The 22,581-nt window shown below is 40.2% G+C and overlaps 3 protein-coding genes across 9 annotated transcripts in view; 2 read left to right on the top strand and 1 right to left on the bottom strand.

The window, feature by feature from the left end:
- The first annotated feature begins 312 nt into the window (after positions 1 to 312).
- bco2b (beta-carotene oxygenase 2b) lies at positions 313 to 5,924 on the top strand. The gene is made up of 12 exons (XM_018700610.2): positions 313 to 754; positions 893 to 1,088; positions 1,311 to 1,522; positions 1,724 to 1,839; positions 1,957 to 2,059; positions 2,202 to 2,330; positions 2,958 to 3,118; positions 3,230 to 3,397; positions 3,547 to 3,681; positions 4,612 to 4,794; positions 4,900 to 5,010; positions 5,388 to 5,924. The coding sequence occupies exons 1-12, from the start codon at positions 718 to 720 to the stop codon at positions 5,502 to 5,504; spliced, it is 1,668 nt and encodes a 555-aa protein (XP_018556126.1). The 5' UTR covers positions 313 to 717; the 3' UTR covers positions 5,505 to 5,924.
- Positions 5,925 to 6,401: 477 nt separating this feature from the next.
- On the bottom strand, positions 6,402 to 9,862 carry LOC108900034 (testis-expressed protein 12). Of its 4 annotated transcripts, none has more exons than XM_018700850.2 (5): positions 9,768 to 9,862; positions 8,683 to 8,799; positions 8,111 to 8,219; positions 7,410 to 7,461; positions 6,402 to 6,787 (listed from the first exon to the last, which is right to left on the bottom strand). In XM_018700850.2, the coding sequence occupies exons 2-5, from the start codon at positions 8,782 to 8,784 to the stop codon at positions 6,643 to 6,645; spliced, it is 408 nt and encodes a 135-aa protein (XP_018556366.1). In that variant the 5' UTR covers positions 8,785 to 8,799; positions 9,768 to 9,862; the 3' UTR covers positions 6,402 to 6,642. The 4 variants fall into 4 exon arrangements, with proteins under 4 accessions (XP_018556366.1, XP_018556370.1, XP_050921697.1 ...); XM_018700854.2 differs by having other exon boundaries at positions 9,784 to 9,839; XM_051065740.1 differs by lacking the exon at positions 9,768 to 9,862 and adding an exon at positions 8,929 to 9,025.
- A 1,544-nt stretch (positions 9,863 to 11,406) lies between these two features.
- sorl1 (sortilin-related receptor, L(DLR class) A repeats containing) overlaps positions 11,407 to 22,581 on the top strand; it is a 91,517-nt gene continuing 80,342 nt past the window's right edge. For all 4 annotated transcript variants that reach the window (XM_018700517.2, XM_018700498.2, XM_018700509.2 and 1 more), the window contains exon 1: positions 11,407 to 11,779. In XM_018700517.2, coding sequence (XP_018556033.1) covers positions 11,459 to 11,779 — 321 coding nt within the window. In that variant the 5' untranslated portion in view covers positions 11,407 to 11,458. The remainder of the gene's footprint in view (positions 11,780 to 22,581) is intronic.

Here is a 22,581-nt window from a genome sequence, read left to right as displayed (position 1 = left end):
ACCTTCTGCAAGATTGCACCTGACCTACATGTCTGCAATCTTTGTGAGGAAACACAAAGAACATGGGATTGACCCCACATTCTTTGTGCTCTTAGTTAACTGATCCACCTTTCAGTGATCCCAGTGAAACCATAAAATGGTGAGTACAACTCGTAGTGGCTGATATATAGTAGATGCATTTCTTGCTGTGTGACAAGCAGATATCAGGCACTCATTTTGCTAGTGTTCCACATAAACTCAAAACGAGAACATTTCCCAAAATGCTTTAATTAGAATTCAGAAATAGAAATATGCAATAACAAAAACATGCTCATGGTGTGCTTCATTTTCCCTCCCAGCTACTCATTCAACTTCAGCTGTTTTCCACATCACCACTCATCTGCATGCATCTTTAGCATGAAAAAATAATGACTGTGAAATAAAGAACTATTTGAATAGAATGATGAATGCTGCAACAGTAATTTTGCCACTTGCCAGTAAGATCAAGTGATTATCTCTGAATAAGTTACCACTTGTATTATCTTGTGATCACAAAGTACTTCTGTTTAGTAAAGGCTTACACAATCTTCTTGCCTACTTATCTGACTGTTTTCAAGGGGTGTGACAGCAAGTAGAACAATATAAAGCGCAGAGTCAGTCTTAGAGAAACAGCAACACCACAGGAGGAGTGTGCAGGCCTTTGACACCGCTACATACTGAAAAGACAAAACTACAGTCATGGATACCATCACACATCAACAATACAATGCTCCAGGTACAGATCTGATTCTTCCAGCAAAGTACAATTTCATATCAAATATTTTCTTGATCAACAATAATGTCTTCTGTTTTGTATGAAGAAAATGTGACTATGGTTTACACTTATGTAAAGTATGCTTACTTTTTTCTGTAGCACTGAAAAAATCCAAGTCTAGGAAGGACATCAACCACACAGATGTGCATGGTCTGCCTTGCATTGAGAAGATTGTGAGCTCAGTGGAGGACACCCCTGAGCCCATCAACACCAGCGTTGTTGGCACAATCCCAGAATGGATCAATGGGAGCTTCTTGAGAAATGGGCCTGGAAAGTTTGAGATCGGAAACCAAAAGTGAGTGCCAAGTGTCAGTGTTTTCCCTGGTAATGGGTTTTTCCTTATCCAAATCGAGGGCCTCAGAATAGAATGCGTCATAGAGGTGTCAACAGATTGTAATGATATGATGTAGATGTTAGGGTATCTATATTACACTTTCTTGACTTGGCTTGATATATCTACTGCAGTCACTACAATACAAACATGATTCCTTTATCCTGTTCCCTCCATTCTCATCAGGTTCAACCACTGGTTTGACGGTATGGCTCTCCTGCACCAGTTCAAAATATTCAATGGTCAGGTAACTTACAAAAGCCGCTTCCTGTCTAGTGGCAGTTACCAAGCCAACAAGGAGCACAATCGCATTGCAGTGTCTGAGTTTGGGACTGTCACCATGCCAGACCCCTGCAAAAATGTCTTCCAGCGCTTCCTGTCAAGATTTGAACTACCAAGTGAGTTTCTTATCGTAGAGCATCAACACAAATCTTTTAAAGCATATATATCCCCATAGATATATTGTGAATACGACCTGCCTAATATAATTTACAGTTTACTTCCACATACCTAAAGGCATATGAAGAAGAATATAATTGAACTGTGAATTATTGTTGTGGTTGGGCTGTGCTATTAACTTGGCAACTTCTCCTCTCCAGAGCCCACAGATAATGCCAATGTGAGCTTTGTGACCTACAAAGGTGATTATTATGTCAGCACAGAAACTAATGTCATGCACAAGGTCGATCCAGAGACACTAGAGACAATCAAAAAGGTGATATGATGTTGAATGTCGTTGTACAACATGATTTTGTAGTTGATAATTCTACACAGGCACACTTGTGCGCAGCAGTTTGTTTTATTGACCTGGTGCTTTTTTTGTTCCTTTTAGGTGGACTGGAGCAAATTCATTGCTGTGAATGGAGCCACCGCACACCCTCACTCTGAGCCTGATGGAACAACATACAACATGGGGAATTCCTATACGACTAAAGGTATTTTATAAACATCAACTCAGTTTGTTCACATAGCATCATGGGAACCTGTACAGTAACAGACAAGGGTGCAGAACGACAATACTATTCCCCACGTTTCTCATGACCTTTAGCAAGAAACTAATCATATCTGTGCTGACAGGAGCATACTACAACATCATCCGAGTGCCTCCAACCAAGAAAACAGCAGAGGAAACTCTGGAGGGAGCCACAGTGCTGTGCTCTATTCCTGCAGTTGACAAGACTAAACCCTCCTACTATCACAGCTTTGGTGAGTAAAAGGTCTCATGCTCAAAGCCCTCATTGCTTTCACCCTTCAACAATGACTAAACATTCATTTATAGGAGCAAGATTTGCACTCTGAAAAGATTTACTAACCTTATTAACCAATCCACATTAAATACAGTTTCTTCATCAATTTCATTTCATTCAAAGTTTCAAAAAAAAAAAAAATCATCACAACTGGTTGTCAATTTATTTTGGCCTGGCTAACTTACATAAGGAAAAAAAATGAATCTGTTCCTAATACAGCTCCCCATATCTTGCTTTGGCTGAATAAAAGTCCAATAGCCAAATATGTTCAGTTTACTGTGACATATGAGAAAGAGAGGCATCAAATCCTCCCATTTGAGAAGCTGAGACCTGAGAAATTAAGGCACTATTTCACAATTTTTGCTGAAATGATTACTTGATCATTAAAATAGTTTCTTCAGCTCTTTGATGATTTCAATGAGTTCCATGCAGGGAGTTTCAATTGGGGAAAAAGAGCACTGATATTGGAACAGGAAAAGTTATTTTATATTCTGATATCTCAACTCTCAGTTGATTTAAGTTGGTTCTGATTCAACCATTAAGAATTTTGAATAGAAACTAATATAATTTTCTCAATCCTTCATAGCAATGTCTGAAAACTACGTGGTATTCATTGAGCAGCCCATCAAGATGGACCTATTAAAGATTGTGACAGGCAAGCTGACAGGAAAAAGCATCAGTGACGGCTTTTCATGGAACCCAAAACTCAACACTATCTTCCACTTAATTGACAAGCAGACAGGGAAGGTAAGGCTTTAACCTGGACCTTGAGCCCACTAAAATGCAGTCTGTTCACTAGGTTTGTAATGTATATATAAAAATGTGGGCTTTTTTCCCATATTCATTCTTGTGTTTCAGGTGAGCCCCATCAAGTATCTTGCCAAGCCCCTGTCAACCTTCCACCAGATCAACGCATATGAGAAGGATGGTTTCTTGATCATGGATATGTGTGCTTCAGATGATGGACAGGCAATTGCTAATTACAACATCCAGAATCTGCGCAAGTCTGGAGAAGCTCTTGATGAGGTAAACAGGTTAAGTAATGTCACTATCTGACAAGCTGTACCTTCCATACTTCCATGACTTCTAATTGTAATTTAAGTGGAGTGCATAATTTGCTCTCAGTTCAGCTGAATATTTGTTGGTTTACTGAAAGATTCATATTTCTTTACTAGGTGTATAACACTTTGTGTAGAGTGTTCCCATGGCGTTTCGTGCTGCCTCTCAGTATTGACCATGACACACCCTATGGCAAGAACTTGAACCTGCCTGACAGCACAGCCACGTCTATAAGAATTGCCAAGAACAAGGTAGGCTGCCAATATTATATATGTTATCAACAGGAAAGCAGGAAACCATAAAAAATGAAAAAGATACCAACCCCTATTGATGGCACAAGAGAATATTAGATAACTTAAGACTTTGGAATGGACTGTACTTGAATAGCGCTTTTCAACCACTCAAAGCACTTCACACTACAGATCACATTCACCCCATTCACACAGCACTTGTTCTATACAAACAGTGCTTTCTAAAACAGACACACACATTTGCACTCACATTTCATGCCCTTAATGAGTATGAAATGTTGTAGTTATGCTGCAAATTGCATATACAATTTTACACTAATTTGATTTTTTTGTTGACTTACTGTTTGCTGTTATCTTGCTCCAATTCATTTTGAAATAGCTATATGATTTCTAAACTATAAACTTTATGTTTTTAAATTAGAGCTGTATTATGTTTGATACCCATAAATAGCAAAACCATTTCTTCTTAACCCTTTGGTGTCATTTTAGTGATTTCTTTTTTTGATGGTTTCATTCAATTTTATCACATATACAAGTTATAAACCTTGATATCAAAAAATAGGTTTCACAGGGAACAACTCATGCATGTAATCCACCAAAGTTTTGCCTTAGCTGAGAGTAGCCTCACTGTTATGCTAATGTTTGCTCTCTCTACACCGTGTCAGAGCTGTATTTACTGCTAATACAAGAAGAAAATCCTGCTGCTTCACATTAAAGGCATTTCACCAATGAAACATGGGATGGTTTTCTTTTATGATGCAGCCAAAGGAAATACATTGTTTGTCACTGCATTAAGTGAGTCATAACTGTAATCTAAAAGTATCAACAAATGTTTGCTGTATTATTACACCTCTCTTACCACAGTCAAGTCAACCAAGCCTAAAATCTTAAGAAATATAACAACACATTTTACACTTTTTCTCTGTACAGGTGTTTTGTACCCATGAGGACCTCCATGGGGAGGATCTTCACCAATATGGTGGTCTGGAGTTCCCTCAGATCAACTATGGAAAGTACAACACCCACCCCTACCGCTACTTCTATGGCTGCGGCTTCAGACACCTTGTGGGAGACACACTGATCAAGATGGACCTCCATGGGAAAAACATGAAGGTGGGACCCTCAGATGTTTCCAGCTGTTACAGAATCTGAAGGGTGTAAGGGAAAAGTAACATAACAGCCAAACTAGAAGACTCACGAGTCACTACTCTCTCACAGGTGTGGGAGGAACCTGGTCTATATCCCTCTGAGCCAGTCTTCGTACCCTCTCCTGATGCAACAAAGGAGGACGATGGTGTCATCTTGTCTGTGGTCATCACTCCAAATAAGGTCAGTAAGATTTTGAATGAGCAGATTGTTTGACTGTACCTCAGGCAAAGGAAATTCATGGTCACAATACCTTAGTTTGCTTTAAAGACACACTTCATGTTTTGTGAGAGGGTCGAACTCTCCCCAGACCCTCGCTATATTCTTGCTTACTGATAACTTAATACAATCATACACTGTTGTTTTTAAAACAGTGGTGAGGTGGGAGAGAATAGGGAGATTTGGGGTAACTATATCACATCAAAACCAAGGAGTGCATATCCATTTTAGTGATTAAATATATCAAGTGTGTGGAATTTAAAATCTCCACTGCTGATTTCTGGAACTCTGGAAATCTTAAACACTAAGTAATTCTTTGCCTTTGTCTTTATTTTTTCAAGGACAAGAGCACATTCCTTCTGGTTTTAGATGCCAAGACATTTGAAGAGGTGGGCCGGGCTGTGGTACCTGTCAACATCCCCTATGGTTTCCACGGGACATTCAATGCCACAGTGTAGACTTGTGAGGAGGAAATAAATGATGAACACACCTCTGACCTCATGTGAATAGACAGAAGTCACAGCAGATGTTATACAATGTAAATATTGTCTTTGATGTTTTGATGCTTGAAATATTAACAACAACAAAAAGAGTTTATTCATAGCAATTATATTGATGTTGCATTGTGTTAGAAATACTGGAAATTTGTTGTAAATAAGTTATTTTTTCTATGCTTATAACAATTTAAGCCATTGTTATGAAGGTTTCAATTCATGCACATATACAGTTTAAGATGAGGAATCTGGGTGGCTGAAATGGGGTGTAGCTGGAGCAAAACAGAAAGTAACATAAACAGAAAGACGGTTGCAGAGTTTTTCATGTGCATTCCCACTATTGCATATATGCACAGTAACTGCAATAAAAATGTTTAAAAAACAGATTTTTTTTCTTCTTCTTCTTTTTTGGACTATTTTATAAGGACCAGAAACTGGTAAGTAAACATATTAGAGTAAGCTATGTTGACTTAATGTATGTCTTAGAGAAAGTGTACATTTAAACACTGTTAATATCCGCTTAATAAAAATCTCCATCTCCTATCATTGTACGTGCATTCATCCCCTCCTTGTAATAATGTTTATATATCACAAACAACAACAAATTGGAATATATGGTAACCACTGATAACATGTAAAATATTTACAAAATAAACACCACGTCCACAATATTCTGAGCTGACATGTCCTATGTATTTGTTTATTTCCACTTATGAGGCTGTGGCAGTTGCACCATCTGCTGGCTGGCTACTTGATAGGCATTCAAAATTTTAATATTGTGATACATACACTGGTGAATACTGAGCTTTTAGTATTATTTTTAAGATAATAGAATTTAGTGAGTTAGAGAAAGAATAAATAAAATCCTATCAAACTCAACTCAATAAACTCAAATACATTTATTTTATAGTCAAAGTAATTCCACACTGTATGAAGCATGGCATTTTATGAAGGAGTAATAACACTTAAATTAGTTAACAGGACAAAATATCAACTGCAGAGGACACATGCACAGTACACAAAGCTATTCACATAAGAAAACTATTCTACAACAAAAAGGGCTGTTTTTTACATGCATCACTATGTGGTTAACAGTCCATGTTCAACCCTTTAGTTTATCAGAAATTAGAGCTAATGTTTGTCTCAGATGGTTTTTCTTCTCCTTTAGGTATGACTCAAGGTTTTGAGCTTCTGTCAAAATGCCCTCCAGCTCTTTCATCTGTGCAGTATCTGCTGCAGCTCTCTCACTGAAACAAACCATAAACACTGACAATGAATTTGTGTAACAATGAAATTATAATAGCTAAAACCCAAGCAAGTGCTTAATCAATTAAAATGGTGTGATCAACAGTAGCACTCTAAAAGAAGCAGTTTTGAAGTACAGGTGTTCACAACTTGTTGTGACAAAGCTAAGGATTATTATTACTGAGCTAGTGGGTGGTTTGAGTAACAAGGGAGGAAATTAATCTATTAGCAGTAAAATTCAGAGGCCAAACTACGTGCAGAATTGCATGCTCATATGCTCACAGTTTGCTCACCTGCAAACATTTTGCATACTTTATTAGCATTAATCCCTGAGTGCAGCTGACCTTTACAAGACTGTGGTTATTAGTTAGACAAATGAGAAATGTAATTTGTTTGTGGTGGCAGGTGAAAACTCAGGAGATTGGTGAAGTCATTAAAATTCAACTTTTGAGACCCTGAATGTAGTCAACACATCTTTCTTTGTTCAACCAGATGTGCTAAAACTTTTATCTACTGTATAGAATTTGAAATAGAAAGCATTTTAAGCATAATGGATAATCAAGAGTAGATCAATCAAGTATTTAATTAAAGGAACTGAAATGTAGCTCTTCAAATATGACCTACTTTAACACTTTGGCAAATTTTGAAAGCAGCATGTTGACGTCTTTACGTGCACCTGTAACAGAAAGCAAATCATAAGGAGAAATGCTGAAAATCTTCAGCTTGACAATCAGATGAATTGCTGTTTCATTTGATTTCATTATACAGTACTGTGCAGAAGTTTTAGGCACTTCAGATGTTTTTACTCTTATCTTTCATCAGTACCATCAGGGAGGTGTCTGTTCAGTCCCAGATTAATTCTGCAGCAGGACAGTGAGTCCAAACACACAGTCAGCATCATAAAGAACTACCCTCAGAGACAGGAAGAACAAGGAGTCCTGCAGTAGATGGTCTGACCCCCACAGAGTCCTGATCTCAACATCATGGAGTCAGTCTGAGATTACAGGAAGAGACAGAGACACTGAGACAGCCTGAATCCACAGAGGAACTGAGGCAACCTCTCCAACATGCTGCACTTCACATGAGGTTAACTGAATAAAAATTCATCATGGGATTATTTCGACAGCATCCTCACTTTACCTTTAGTGCCTAAAACTTTTGCACAGTACTGTATGGTGCTTGTTCCTTCATTTGTTTAGTTGTAAAATACATAAATATATATGCATGCAAGAGCAAAGCCCAACAGTATATTTCTCTGTAGGCTGAAATGTAACTCTCTAATACAACAATAATGTGTTCAACTGGCAGAATAAAACTGTATATACCTGCAGTTGTAGCCTCAAATACGTCTGCTAAGTCTGAAGTGCATGGTGCAGAGGGAGGTTTTTTCTTGTTTGGTGGAGATTTGTCTTGATATGCAGGTGTACAGTCCATCTATTGCAATGAGGAAAAGATATTAAAATAAAATATTAATTCTGCTTTGATATATATATCTATATCTATATATATACAGTATATCTATCTATCTATCTATCTATATATATATAGATATAGATATGAAAGCAGTAGAAATACTACACCATTACACCATCATAAATGCTACTTTGACCATTTATTGTTTCTGTTTTATTTTGATTCTCTTTTTACTTGAAAAAAAAAAAAAAATCTAAAAAACTCTGAAACACACTCAGCAAATCATTTGCTTTTAGATCCCGTCTGTATTTTCTCATCGACTTGAGATGATCTCATTCCACTGTCCACTGTTCCATTGCATTGGCCATTGTCTTCTTGCAGCACTTGGATGTATGAAGACATAAAAACTGAATTAAAGAGTCTTAAAATATTTTTCTCTTAAACTTTTTAGTATACTTATGTACCTACCAGCAGCTATTCTTACCCCAAGGGATGTTGTCTGTACAGGGCCTTTGTTGTTGCTCACTGCCCTCTTGTTTAATGCCGGTGGAATCACTTTTCCTGCCACTGGTGTTGCTTCCTTCATTGTGAAGTAATGTTACTGCAAATATCAAACTTTACTTTAATTATGAATTATTAATATTTCTAATTATCAATACTTTAGAGCAGCATCACTTTAAATCATGTGGGTCACTGAATTAAGATGTCTCTCTCTATTTTGTAATCTTACTTTTCACAGTGAGGTTAGGAGGCAAAAAGGCACAACTGTTGGTCAGAAATAAACATAGTTGTTTTTTGTGCTGCTTTTTCCTTCCAGTCGTTGTTGTTGTTTCTGATAATGTAGGCTGCATAGGCCTATGACTGACTGTGACCTAGCTACGTTTCATAATGCCTTTTGGCTAAATAGTTAAAGAACTCACACTGGTGAAATCTGCATGATGATGTTACTGTCTTTTAGAGAAGGAAAACCTGCTTGACTATCTTAATCAAAGCTAGATGTCTTGAATAGATTAATATTACAGATAGTATTATAAGAATCAAAGTTATCAAAACAAAATTTTCCCCATGCAGCTCGTCAATTCAGCATTACACAGTAGACTATTTATTGTTCGGCTTGGACTACCTGGCAAACAAAAAAATCTAACACAAACTACGAAAATTAAATTAGCAAAATAAAGTTAGCAAGTACAGTAACCACCAAACTGCCTGCTATAAATTAGGAGTAACATATGATTTTTAACGGTTACGGATAACGTTAGCTAACACCTACTTACAAGACATGCAGGGTCCGTGTCGGAGAGTTAAATTTATCATTGGTTAGTAGACAAAACCGTCAACGGTTCGTTAATTCATTGCTAGTATGTACACAAGACGTGATCGTCGATTTAAAAGTAAAGTCTAAAAAACGGTCGCGTGTCTGTCACATGAAGCATTCAAGGCTTTTCGTAAATTTAGCCGTTATGCAAGAGGGAAAATATTTATATTTAAAAAAGAATAAGAATTGAAAAATTCTGATGCTTAATATAACAAAACACACTCATTTAACGTCCATAACAACGATCATCATACATATCATGGACATCACCGTGTGATGGGAGGAAGGCAGAGTACCCTGGGGAAACCCACGCAGAGAAACTCCACACAGAAAAGCCCTGGGAAAACTGGGATTAGAACCCGGAACATGCTTGCTGTGAGGTGACAGGGCTAACCACTTTACACTGTGCCGCCCATTATTAATTAAAATTATCATCAAAATATGACATATATTTATTTGACTAATTTCCAGGCAAAATAGATGACCATTCTAAGCAGAGAAAAATAAGAAAGAAAGAATAATGGGAGCCAAAACAACAGGGCTCTAGTGGCTTTACTGCTTGGACCCCTTGAGAAGACGAATAAGAAGAACTGGAAAAACAAAAAACATCAAACAAACAAACAAAAAACAAACAAACAAACAAAACAAAACAAAAAAAAAAAAAAAACATGAGATTTTTTGCAGCTTTGCTCCTTGGACCCCAAAAACATGAGTCATTACAGTGGGGTTACCAGTGCTGGTTATAGGAGCCAGTCGTGGATTTACAGAGAGTTACATGTTAGACTATTTATTAGCCAGGAACAGTGACTTATCCACAAGCTACCTGGTAACCTTACGCTGACGACAAAACACCAAGGGGTCACTCCTGGTGGCTAATATGTAAATATGCTAAGCTAAGCTAACTACCTTGTGGTTGTAGCTTTGAATTTTAAAGTATATTAGAGGCATTTCGGCCCTCTATTGACACTGAATAGGAAATGACAGGGAATGATAGAGAGAGAGAAGCAACAGAGGTTCCTGGCAGGACTCGGATAGGGGGCACTGCAGTTGCCCTTGTAGCTTTAAAAACTACGACTTCTTCACTTGCCTTCAAGGACCCTAGACTTAGACTGGGACTTAGAGGGCAATATAACACTGATTTCACCACTGTCAGAGATTTGCCTTGGTGTTCATACTGACTTAAATATCCCATTAACATCTCGGTATATATGCAATTGTGGGCAATGCAAATCAGTATGACAGTTTTTTTTGGATTCAGATATTTAATTTGCTGGAATAGGCAAACACATAATTTTCTTCCCCAAGAAACAGAAATAGGAACAAGATTTAAAATACCTCTATTTTCAGATAGGAAGCATGATATTTGAGTAATATTAATGTTATTGTTGTTATTGAGGACAATGCTCTTGCTTGCCTCTAATTATGTGTAGGCTACATGAATTGAATAGATATCACATCTGAGTTAGTTAATTTCCCAGTCTGTACACAATAAAGCCAATTACAGCCAATTACGGATTTATTGCCTTATCTATTTCTAATATCTGTATGTCTCGTTCATTCCTACTGATTAATTTCTGTTAGGGCTGGTGATACATATGACGGCCATATTTCTAAATGCGAGGCTTTATAGATTTTATACAGTGTTTTTTTGTGGTTGTGTGACGGTTGTTGTTGCTGTTTTACCACGTGTTTTTTAAAATTTTTTTTTATAAATTCATGTTATTTCATTTTGTCTGTGAGTATTTCACATGTACCTTTGTCTCAAACAAACACTGTCAAAAATATATAATGAAATTAAATTAAAAATCTGCCTTTGCATATTGAGTAGTGGGAAGGGTACTCCTTGCCGATATCCCCGTGGCTTGTGAATGCAACATCAGGGACATCACTGCCTGTAGAGGGGGCTCTTCGGTCTTACCTAATCCAAAGCTAAACGTACACAAACATGGCGATATCACAAGCAGGAAGGATGCAGATCTCTCTTTGGTGTTCGTTGTATTTATTAGTCCTTTGGGTTGCTGGAATAAATTCGTCGACTCTTCGTCTTCATCCGGAGCAGCGTTACATGCTGCCTCAAAACAGAGGATTTTACATTGTAGATGCAAATGAGGATTTCCCACACGGAGATGGAGGAGGCGCCGCGGCTCCAGCGCTGCGTCTGGCCGATCGTAGTACCTCTGACGGCGGGTCGGACTCCGGTACCAATCCGCAGCATCGAAGCCGCAGGAGCACTGGTGAATCGGCCGCGCCGAAGGTGTACGGGCAGGTAATGTAGTGCACACCGGTGATACTGTTCACTTAAGACGGAACATTGTCCTTCACCTCAGACTAGCCTTCGCTGGCAAGGATGTCTTGAAGAAAATTACGCAAGCCCCACTGTTGTTTTCTAAGTTACATCATTTCTTGCACCTTATGCTGAAGTACCTCTGAATATGGTCTCTGTTGTATTGAGAGAAAAGGGCGAAAATAGCCGCGTCAAACCTCAAAGAAACGTGCTCTATGGACTGAACCGACGATTTATGAGGTACAGTTCTTTAAACGTGTATTCAAATGAATGCCAACTCTCATACTTGGTTTCCCTTAAAGCTGGTTAATGGCAACCTGTCTGTCGTAGTTCCTCAAGTAGACACATCAAGTAAGAGTTACTACTACGCAGCTACGTAGATTAAATATATGCCGAAGTTATCAGAAAACCTCTAAGATTCTGTAAACGTTTTAGGTTTTATGATTCAAGATGTTTTTGTATGTGTATGAACAAGAAAATCAAGCAATATAGTTTCGCATAAACTATAGTGGCACTCAGTAGAAGAGAACACGGAGGGAAGAGTGGTGTTAATTCTATGAACAAATGGTTTGAAGCAGCTGTTTTCCTCCGTCTGCTGTATGCAGACTATGGTGCAAGAATATGTCGCTCTGAAATTAAATTGAAATGTTCGTGTTACGATACCAATTTCCCACGTATGGACCCTATAGAGTTGCAATATCTCTGGTAAGCCATGGGTACAACCTACTGAATTATCTGGCACAAAGCTTCAAATAGTTGGTTGCTTTTTCATTCATAAAAAGTTCACATTTTGGAGATAAATGTTTTTGTTGGACAGGAACAAAGTGCTTCATAACGTAATGACCGCGTTAAGAGTTAGTGTTTTAACTTAAACAAGTGGTAAATATATAAATGAAACAATCATTTGTGAAATTATTTAAGAGCTTATTAAACCCAAACTTATTATTAGAGTGCCTTTAGGACGTATTCAGATCTGTTCACTTTTTGCACACTTTATTGTGTTGTAATTTATAAAACAAATAAAGTTTATCCCATTCTTCCCAGCAGATCATGTCAAGCATCTGTGATCTGCTGTCTCCAGGTCTCTGCAGGATTTGAGTCTCGGCTGTGGCTGGGCTACTCAAAGACAGTCAGAGACTTATCCAAAAGCCACTTCAGTGATGTTTCAGCTATTTGTTATTGTGCTGAAAGGTGAATCATCACCTCAGTCTCAGGTCACATGCACTCTGGAGTAGGTTTTTTTTAAAGGATCTCTCTGTGTTTAGCTGCATTCATCCTTCCCTAAATTCTGACCAGTCCCCTTGACCATGCCACTGAGGGGGACCCCTATGGCATAATGTTGCCACTACCATGTTGGGATGATATTATTATCATATGGGGTGGCTGTGGCTCAGGTAGAGCTGGTCACCCGCTAATGGGAAGGTCAGAGGTTCGATCCCCAGCTTCTCTAGTCCATGCCAAAGTATCCTTGGGCAAGATACTGAACCCCACGTTGCCCCCGATGTGTGTATCATCAGTGTGTGAATATGTTAGAGTGCTTTGTGCATAGAGCAAGCACTGTATGAATGTGTGTGTGAATGGGTGAATGTGAATGCCTTGAGTGCTTGATATTACTAGGAAAGCACTATATAAGTACAAGTCCATTTACCATATTAATCAGGTGATGAGCAGGTGTTTGCCAGAGATAGTGCTGGGAGTTCTGCCCAAAGAGTTACATTTTTGTCTCATCAGAGAGGAGAATCTTTTTGAATCCTGTCAGAGTGCTATAAATGCCATTTGGCAAACTTCAAGTGGGCTGTCATATGCCTTTTACTCGAAGTGACTTCTGAGCTCAAAGTTTCACAAACTAAACAAAGGCAAAAACCAATAAAGTTGTTGCCATACTGAAGCTAAGTGCTGCATTACCGTGCACACACAATGAGTTTGTGATTTTCAGTAGGATCAGAACTGGATGCCCAGCTGCGTCTTCCTACACAGGACCAGTCCTCACAGACACCAAAACATCCCCTGCCCTACCCAGCAGCATCTGTGCCAAAGATGCCAGTAGGATCAGTAAACTCATTCACAAGACCAGGACCAATGACAGTTGGTGAATACTATCTGAAGCCACTGTATTTAAATGGCACTTAATCATTCTTATATTCACAATAACAGAGCCATATTGGACTAGCAAGATACCAGAGATCTTCTACCAGTCTGTGTGCCACCCACTGTGTTGTGGTCTGCTGGGAAAGCAGCATTTGTGCCAGAGATGCCAGGAGCTAACTGGCTGGCAGTTGTTGAGTTTGCTAGCATAACCGAGACAGTGGGTATGTGATGGGCTGAAAGGTGAGAGGGTGATGACAGTACCCCTGTCATGGTGACTGCCATGGTAGAAGATATTGCATAACTGTTATATCATGTACCATTGTGTAGTTGATTGAAAACTTCCTGTATATTGCTGGCTTAAAATATAACATGCTTGGCTGTGTTGAATTAATTAGTTTTTTTGTTCACTAGCTATATTTCTGCCATTAGGAAATATAAGACTGGTTTTTATGCTCATCTTTTGAGCTTGTAACAGGAGTGGAATATCCTAATGAAAAGTCAAACGACTTTAAATCCTTATATCTGCTGTTCTTTCACCAGCTGTTGTTGTTATTGTTGCTGTGTCACTGCTATTTCTAGTTTCCTGATGTTGAAATTACCCCTCTTAATCATCATGTGCTTGCACTATTCTGGAGTGTAAATTAACAGTGAGAAGCCACACAGAGACTTTGCAGTAATCTCAAAAAAACAAAAAAATTTTAACTGCAAATCCTCAAATCTGTTATATTTTTGAACCTGTTTCAAGTACTTAATGTCTTGGTATTTGCTTGTGTAAAGTCTTTTTGTTTCAGTCATTTGTAAAGTGTAAACAGACTGGGTCAGTACAGTCTAAGGAATTCTGTTCAGGTCAGTCAGCAAGGTATAGGTATGGAGATCAGGGTGATAGGCTAGGGTTTGGTGTGTAGCACTATTCATATCTAAACCATTCTGTAGATGCCATGTACTGATAAATGATATATTTCTAAAAGTTTGCTGTGAAATATTGTAACTGAATACAATACCGGATTTTGCACTGACATGGTTTTTAGTATGAACAAGTATTACACTGATGAGCTGTGAGACTGAACAAAACAGTAAGAATACAGTGTGTAAAACCAGAACGCTTAGATGAAAGATGCTAAAAAGGACTGTAGAACAGGGGAGAACTGCAAAATTACATAATTATTTCTGCAACCTACCAGCAACCTCTTGTACAATACAAATAGTTCTGTGGTACTTGTTGATATAAAAATAATGATAATATATGCTTTATGGACAGAAAATCTAATTAAATGTTATCTTTATGGTAGATTGAAGTGATATTTAGAAAGGTCAGTGTCAAACCTTCACTGCAATTTTAATACCAAAGTTGGAGACAATATACAAAAAACGTCACCTTTGTTTGTTTACACTGGACCACACCATTTTAGACGGCATGCCGGCACAGAATCAGGCTGACGTGTAATACAGCAGCCTTGGCATTGGTCTGTGTGCTGGCTTGGTCTGGGCCAATCGATTTTCGTTTTGGAGTGGGAAATTGGAAAACAAATGATGAGCCTTTTCCCCTTTTTCGTTTTGTAATAAGTAACCGGAAACAAAAAACTAGCCATTTTCCGATTTTTGTTTTGGAACAATGAAATCTGAAAACCTAGAACATCTAGTATTTCTAAATTTTGTTTTATATTAACACAGAGAAAATGAGAAATCAGTTATGGGATTAAAAACTGTCTGTTTGGTCATGCGTTAAATAATTTTTATTTTGCCCCAGAAGTCAACTATTGAAGGATAGGACAAGATCCCCGTAAGACAGCACAGTCCTTTTCTGTGCTGCCCAGCTAAGGTGAAAGTAGATGACCTTGATTAGCTACTTTAGCTTTGTTGGGCAGCACTGAAAAAGACTGACAACCAAAAACTGCAGATGTGCGCTCATAGCAGGGAGTTTCTCGCTCAACTGTTTTCACCTTAGCTGGATGAGGATAGCTAGCGAAGGCCAGCTTTATCTGCCTTAGTTGGGCAGTACAGAAAAGGACTGTGTCAACCCACAAGAGTTAACAGTGAACAAGTATAATACATTATACTTATACAACCACCCTGTAAGTCAAAGGTGACACCGTCTTAAATGGGTTATCAAGAACTGGCAAGCTACATGTACGGCTCGGCAAAAATAAAACACTTAAACATTTTTTAAACCTGGTTGAACAGTTTTGCCTGTAACTCATGAACTCTTGGAGACTCATCTGTTGTTGTAACATTGATGTTATAAACTGTTGTCTGCATGAAAGTGTAGAGCTGAACCAGGGACTCATCATAAGACAGGTTGAACATGTAGTGGGATTTAAACAGTTCATCAAAAGCACCCAATGAGCTGGTGGGCTTAGCAGGGGATGAACTGTTTGTGCATGATGATGTAGAAAGTATCAGTGCTGTCCTTGGTTTGGCCAACAGCAGGAATGTATGGCTGTTTTACCCTCTTTTCTCTGCAAAATATAAACATGAACACCTTAGGGTGATAGTTCAGATTCTTACCTATACAGTGGTATTTGCTGCTCCGTGCAAGTGAAATTCATCCTCCAGACTGACCAGTCAACTGCTCTTATGTTGTGAGAATGCATGCTTTACAGGGAGTATGTCTCCCCCTACTTATCTTGGAAGGTGAAGTGCATGTATCAATCTGAGCAGCTAGCTTTTTACTGCTCACTGCATACTTGGGTCTGTAGGACACCAGAAAAGTTGAGTTGCTTCACAGGCCATTGCAAACTGTGTGTGTCTATGTGTGTCCCTGAGAAGTCTTGGCTGCTGAGGTATTGATGTGAAGTTAGCAATATTAAGATGTTCGAATTTGTCCTTCTTTCTTTTTCAATCTTATATCTCTGGAGGAAGAAAATGCCTTTGCAAGTCAGTTCTAACCGAATCAATATAATTGAAAAACTGGCTTGTGGGATTTTAATAGATGAGATGTATATACCTTGTGAAAGTGCACCATTTTGTCCACTGCATCACTAGGACTTATTTCTTCCATCCAGCTGGGTGGATGGAGAGATGGAGAAGGAGCAACAGTGAAGCCATGTCACTGTCCCAGTCTCTCAGGGGGGAAAACAAGTCATTACTATCTGCTTGAGGTGAACAAAGTAAATAGCTAGCTATTTGAATTCCAAATAAACCTAGCATGTCATGTAGCTTACTGGTGTCATTGTTCTCTGTGAGTTTCTCAGCAGCTTTCAGAAGTCAACAGAGCTTGGTTGACTAAGTTAGGAGTTTGGCCTCTTCGATAACCTTGGGCTTGAACACAGTGTCCCACTTCTCAAGCATCTTGGAGGCTGTTTCAGCACCAAACAACAGCAGGAAGTCTTGATTAGGCTGTTGATCATACACACCTGCAAATGCATCAAGCCAATGGTCAGTGCACTGTTAACATCTTCCAAATTAAAGACTGGATTTTAAGGCTGTAGTTTAAACAAAAGAAGTGCAGGGCTCACCAGTCTTTTGACTGGTGAGCCCTGCCTCCCTGCAGGCATCTCCATCAAGCTGCTGAGGTATTGTGGCTGCTGATCTTCAGCAGTTTGGTCCTTGTGCTTGAGGCACTGTGGCTGACTTGACTGGCTGCTGATATTTATTCCCAGACATGGTCTGAGGTGCCATGCTAAATATCCTGTGCCTTTTTCCCATCATACAAGTGTTCCTGTCATTTTCAAAAAATATTATGACAAAGGTCTATCACTTATTGATCTCACAGAAAGTGCAGTTAAGGCATTGTGAATGAATGACTGTATAACAACATCAATCAAATCTTTACACACACACACACACACACACACACACACACTAAGTAACTTTGGTGCATTCAATCATGTAAACTAAAACCCCAAAACTTAAGTAAGTAAAACTGATGTGTTTTCTAGAAGTAATCCTTTATTAAAACTTACATAGCCTTTTGAAGAAAAAGGATCCTGCAGTGCAGGAAAGAGCGTAATGATGCCCAGGGCATACTTCTGCTTATGGGAAGGAATCCTCTTTTAGAACATAGACAGCACAAAAACATAAAATCAAAATGCCTCAACATGACTGCACAGATGCCATGCATTTTGAAAATTCTTTCCATTCCTTCTTCATATAAATGTTTTTTTCTGAAATGGCTTAACTTACCAATGCATCTCAGTCATGTTGCTAGCCAGTATGTTGACAAGCAGTTGTCTCTGGGTGTGGTGCTTCAGCGACTTTCCTGACTCGCACTCTTCAAGAACATCCTTGTCTCCAGGTTTCCTAAGCAAGGCGTTCTCTAAACATTTACTCGGATAAAGAAGAAAAGTTCTGAGTATAATTCAGTCTTCCTTTTTTGTAAACTGCTCTCAAATACCTCTTTTGTAGCCTCTGACTCAGAGGCATTTGCTTAAAGTGTTCGTTAAACCACTGTTAAGATGAAAAACTTGATCTGTCTTAACTTAGTTCCCTCCGCACCTGCCAAGAAACCAAAGGAAAACAATTTCAAAAACAACTGTTGTGTGCATTTCACTGTTGTTAATGGTCGCGGTTCTGCTCCTGTTTCACCCCTCGGCACACACTGAGCGGCGTGGAAGAACAGGGGATATGGGTCGAGAACTTGTTACATCAAGTGAACTAAAGATAGACAGACGCTGACTGTGAACATTTGAAATACAGGCCAAAATATCATCATATTTGTATGCCTAACGATCTGCCTTCCCACGCAGTCAGCCTCCACTGTCACCATGAGTTCAGAGAGAGAGAGCGTGTTAAAACCGGAAGTGTAAGTAACAGTCAGTCAGGAGCAACAGCACCGCCCCCAACGCCCCCAACACTGCAAGTGTTCAAAAAACACCCAAACCAAGACCCATCAACTCAAAACATTTTACACTGGAAAATTAACACCAACCACCAACTCCAGTGTAGTTCTTGCCTCTGTTGAGTTAGAAAACAGGTCAGAAAAACCAAAAAAGATGTGCTTGAAACATCTTGACAGTAGCTGCACAATCAGTAAAGGCTAATCTGAAAAGAATTTCTGCTAAATATCTGAAAAAAATAATCTGCTGTCACATAGTGCAGAGGACAGTGGCTCAATCGTGAGTTTGTTTCATTCATACCGGTTGGTGTTTACATCCCACTGCAGGCCAAAGTGCAGGAGGCGCAGCGCATGTTTGTTGACCAGATTCTATGTGTGGAGCGGACAAACCTGGACTCCTTAGATATTGTCCTTAGTGACTTTAACAAAGGCAGCCTCACCCATGAACTCCCCAAATATAGACAGTTTATTAAATGCCCGACGAGAGAGGAGAACATTCTGGATTACTGTTACACCACAATAAGCAATGCTTATCACACCGTCCCTTGCGCTGCACTGGGCCACTCTGACCACGTTATGGTCCACCTGATCCCTGCATACAGGCAGAAATTAAAGCTCTCTAAACCTGTTATGAGAACATCAAAGAAGTGGACCGGTGTGGCTGTGGAGGATCTCCAGGCATGCTTGGACTGCACAGACTGGGATGTATTCAGGTCTGCCACCAACAGTCTGGATGAGTGGATGAGAGGCTGTGACCTCATACATCAGCTTCTGTGAGGACTGCTGTATACCAACACACACCAGAGTGAGTTACAACAACGACAAACCCTGGTTCACAGCCAAACTCAGATAGCTAAGGCTGGAGAAAGAGGAAGCGTTTAGGAGTGGGGACAGAGACAGGTTGAGGGAGTCAAAGTACAGGTTCAGCAAGGCGGTGAAAGAAGCCAAATGCCTGTACTCTGAGAAACTACAACACCAGTTCTCAGCAGGTGACTCTGCTTCTGTCTGGAGAGGGCTCAGGCAGATCACTAACTGTAAGCCTAAAGTTCCCCACTCCACGAACGACCTATGCCTGGCCCACAGCCTGAATGATTTCTACTGCCACTTTGATGCCATGTAACACCACATACCAGCCCCACCACACCAGCCTCTCATACTCCCTCAGCACAGCAGGGCTCAGGGCCTCTCCAAAGCTGCACACAGAGGCCCCCTCCTCCCCCACCACAAGGACGACTCTCTTCATCCTGGAGAAGCAGCTGGGCCAGACTCAGTCTCTCCATCCACCCTGAAGCACTGCGCTGATCAGCTGGCTTCAGTGTTCATGGACATCTTCAACACCCTACTGGAGACATGCCATGTGCCAGCCTGCTTCAAGGCCTCCACCATCATCCCTGTCCCTAAAAAACCAAGGATTACAGGACAATGACTACAGACCCCTCGACCTCTGTGGTAATGAAGTCATTTGAGCGCCTTGTGCTATCCCACCTCAAAGCCATCGTCGACCCATTCCTGGACCCCCTGCAGTTTGCCAACAGAGCCAACAGGTTTGTAGACGATGCAGTCAACATGGCCCTCCACTTCATGCTGCAGGACCTGGACTCCCAAGGAACTTATGCCAGGATACTGTTTGTGGACTTAAGCTCTGCCTTCATTTCATTCCAGCTCTGCTACAGGACAAGGGGCGGCTGTGGCTCAGGAGGTAGAGCAGTTGTCCACCAATCAGAAGGTCGGTGGTTTGATTCCTGGCTCCTCCAGTCTGCATGCCGAAGTATCCTTGGGCAAGATACTGAACCCCAAATTGCCTCTGATGGTGTGCGAATGTGTGTGTCTGTGCTAGGAAGTGTGCTAGAAAGCACTGTTTGTATAGACCAAGTGCTGTATGAATGTTGAATGTGAATGGGGTGAATGTGATCTGTAGTGTGAAGCACTTTGAGTGGTCGAAAAGACTAGAAAAGCGCTATATCAGTACAGTCCATTTACCATTTACAAACTCTCCCAGCTGAGTGTGCCTGACTCCATCTGCAAGTGAACCACAGACTTTGGACAGGAGGCAGCATGTGAAGTTGGGAAAACACATCTCTGGCTCTCGGACTGTCAGCACCGGTTCCCCTCAAGGCTGTGTTCTCTCCCCTCTTCTCTTCTCTTCTCCCTGTACACCAACAGCTGTACCTCCAGTCACCAATCTGTCAAACTCCTGAAGTTAACTGACGACACCACCCTTGTTGGGCTCATCTCTGGCGGGGATGAGTCCGCCTACAGGAGGGAGATTGATCAGCTGGTTATGTGGTGCAATGAAAACAACCTGAAGCTCAATGCTGTGAAGACTGGCGATAGTTGTAGACTTCAGGAATAACACAGCTTCACCCTCCCCTATCATCCTGTGTGACTCCCCAGTCAGAACTATGGTACTTCTGCTTCCTGGGGACTGTCTTCACCCAGAATGAGGGAAGAAGGCCCAGCAGACGATGTACTTCCTGTAGCAGTTCAAGAAGTTCAACTTGCCAAGGACAGTGATGGTGCACTTCTACACCTCCATCATTGAGTCCATTCTTACCTCCTCCATCACCACCTGGTACACTGCTGCCACTACCAAGGACAAAGGCAGATTGGAGCGTGTCATCCGGTCTGCTGAGAGGGTGATCAGCTGTTACCTGCCTTCTCTCCAGGACCTGTACACCTCCAGGACCCTGAGGCGGAAAGATCATGGCCGATCCCTCCCACCCTGGTCACAAACTTTTCAAGACACTCCCTTCTGGCAGGAGGTTGTGGCCCATCAAAACCAAGACCTCACGCCACAAGAACAGTTTCTTCCCATCTGCAACTGGGCTCCTCAACAAGATCTAAGTCCCCAAACAGACTGTCACCACTGCACACACACACACATCTCTGTGGACAATCACTGCCACCCTCACACATTTGCACTCTACACTTAACATTTACATCATGAGTATATTTTTGTTCCTTGTAAATATAGTATTTGTTTTCTGCTTTACTACTTACTTTTACTCTTCTACTTTCTATCTGTCTTTGTTTACTATCTCTGTTTTTTTAGCACCAATATACCAAGACAAATGGTCATTAACAGCATGGGCTAACTTACATGTACAAACTATATTCAGTGCCTGGTGAGAGTGCAGCCAGCCTTCATTGTCTGCCAGTCCTGCAGAGATGATGTCATTGTTTGAGACTGGCTGTGGCGCCATTGCTCTCCTGGCCATGATGCCCCCCTCATCCCCCACAACTCCTTCCTTTTGAGTAATGAAGAATTGCTAAGGAGAGGGGAGTGTAGACTAAATGCTCAAGTAGACAGTTGCTCTGTTCCACTGTAGGAAATTAGCTCAATTATGACTTTGGCGAATATTAGTCAGAATTACTACCATACTATATTTAATCATTCATCCACCGAGATGTGTTTATAGAGGCAGGTGTCATAACTAAGCAAACATTAAACAAGTTCAGCAGCAATGAGTATGATAAATGAAAAACCAAGTTGATACAGACAGGGATGGGTTTAATGAAATGGAAATTACAGCAGAATGAGTGACAGACACACAGAGACAGACAGACATGGCCGATTTAAAAACTTTATAGGATTTGGGATTTATCACCGTAGTGTAAGGATCAATAGTTAATACAAATCAATCTTAATATTAGCTAGTTAAATCCCCCTCTGCATAATTGCATAATTGCAACTTCACTCACATTGCTGCAATAATCTTCCCACGGTGGGCCATTGCCACAAAATGTATATAGTAGAGACACTGCAGACATAAAGTTGGCATCTTTGTCATTGCTGAGTTATCTTACTGCACCATGGAGTTTCTCTCTGGCTGGGCTGCTGACAGTGTTGTCAGTAGGGTTGTCAAAAATAATTTGATTTTGAGATACTAAAATACGATACGATACAAAAAATTAGTATCGG

The sequence above is a fragment of the Lates calcarifer genome, linkage group LG21 (assembly GCF_001640805.2).
Source record: "Lates calcarifer isolate ASB-BC8 linkage group LG21, TLL_Latcal_v3, whole genome shotgun sequence".
NCBI lineage: Eukaryota > Metazoa > Chordata > Actinopteri > Centropomidae > Lates > Lates calcarifer.
This window is presented reverse-complemented; position numbering and strand designations above follow the sequence as displayed.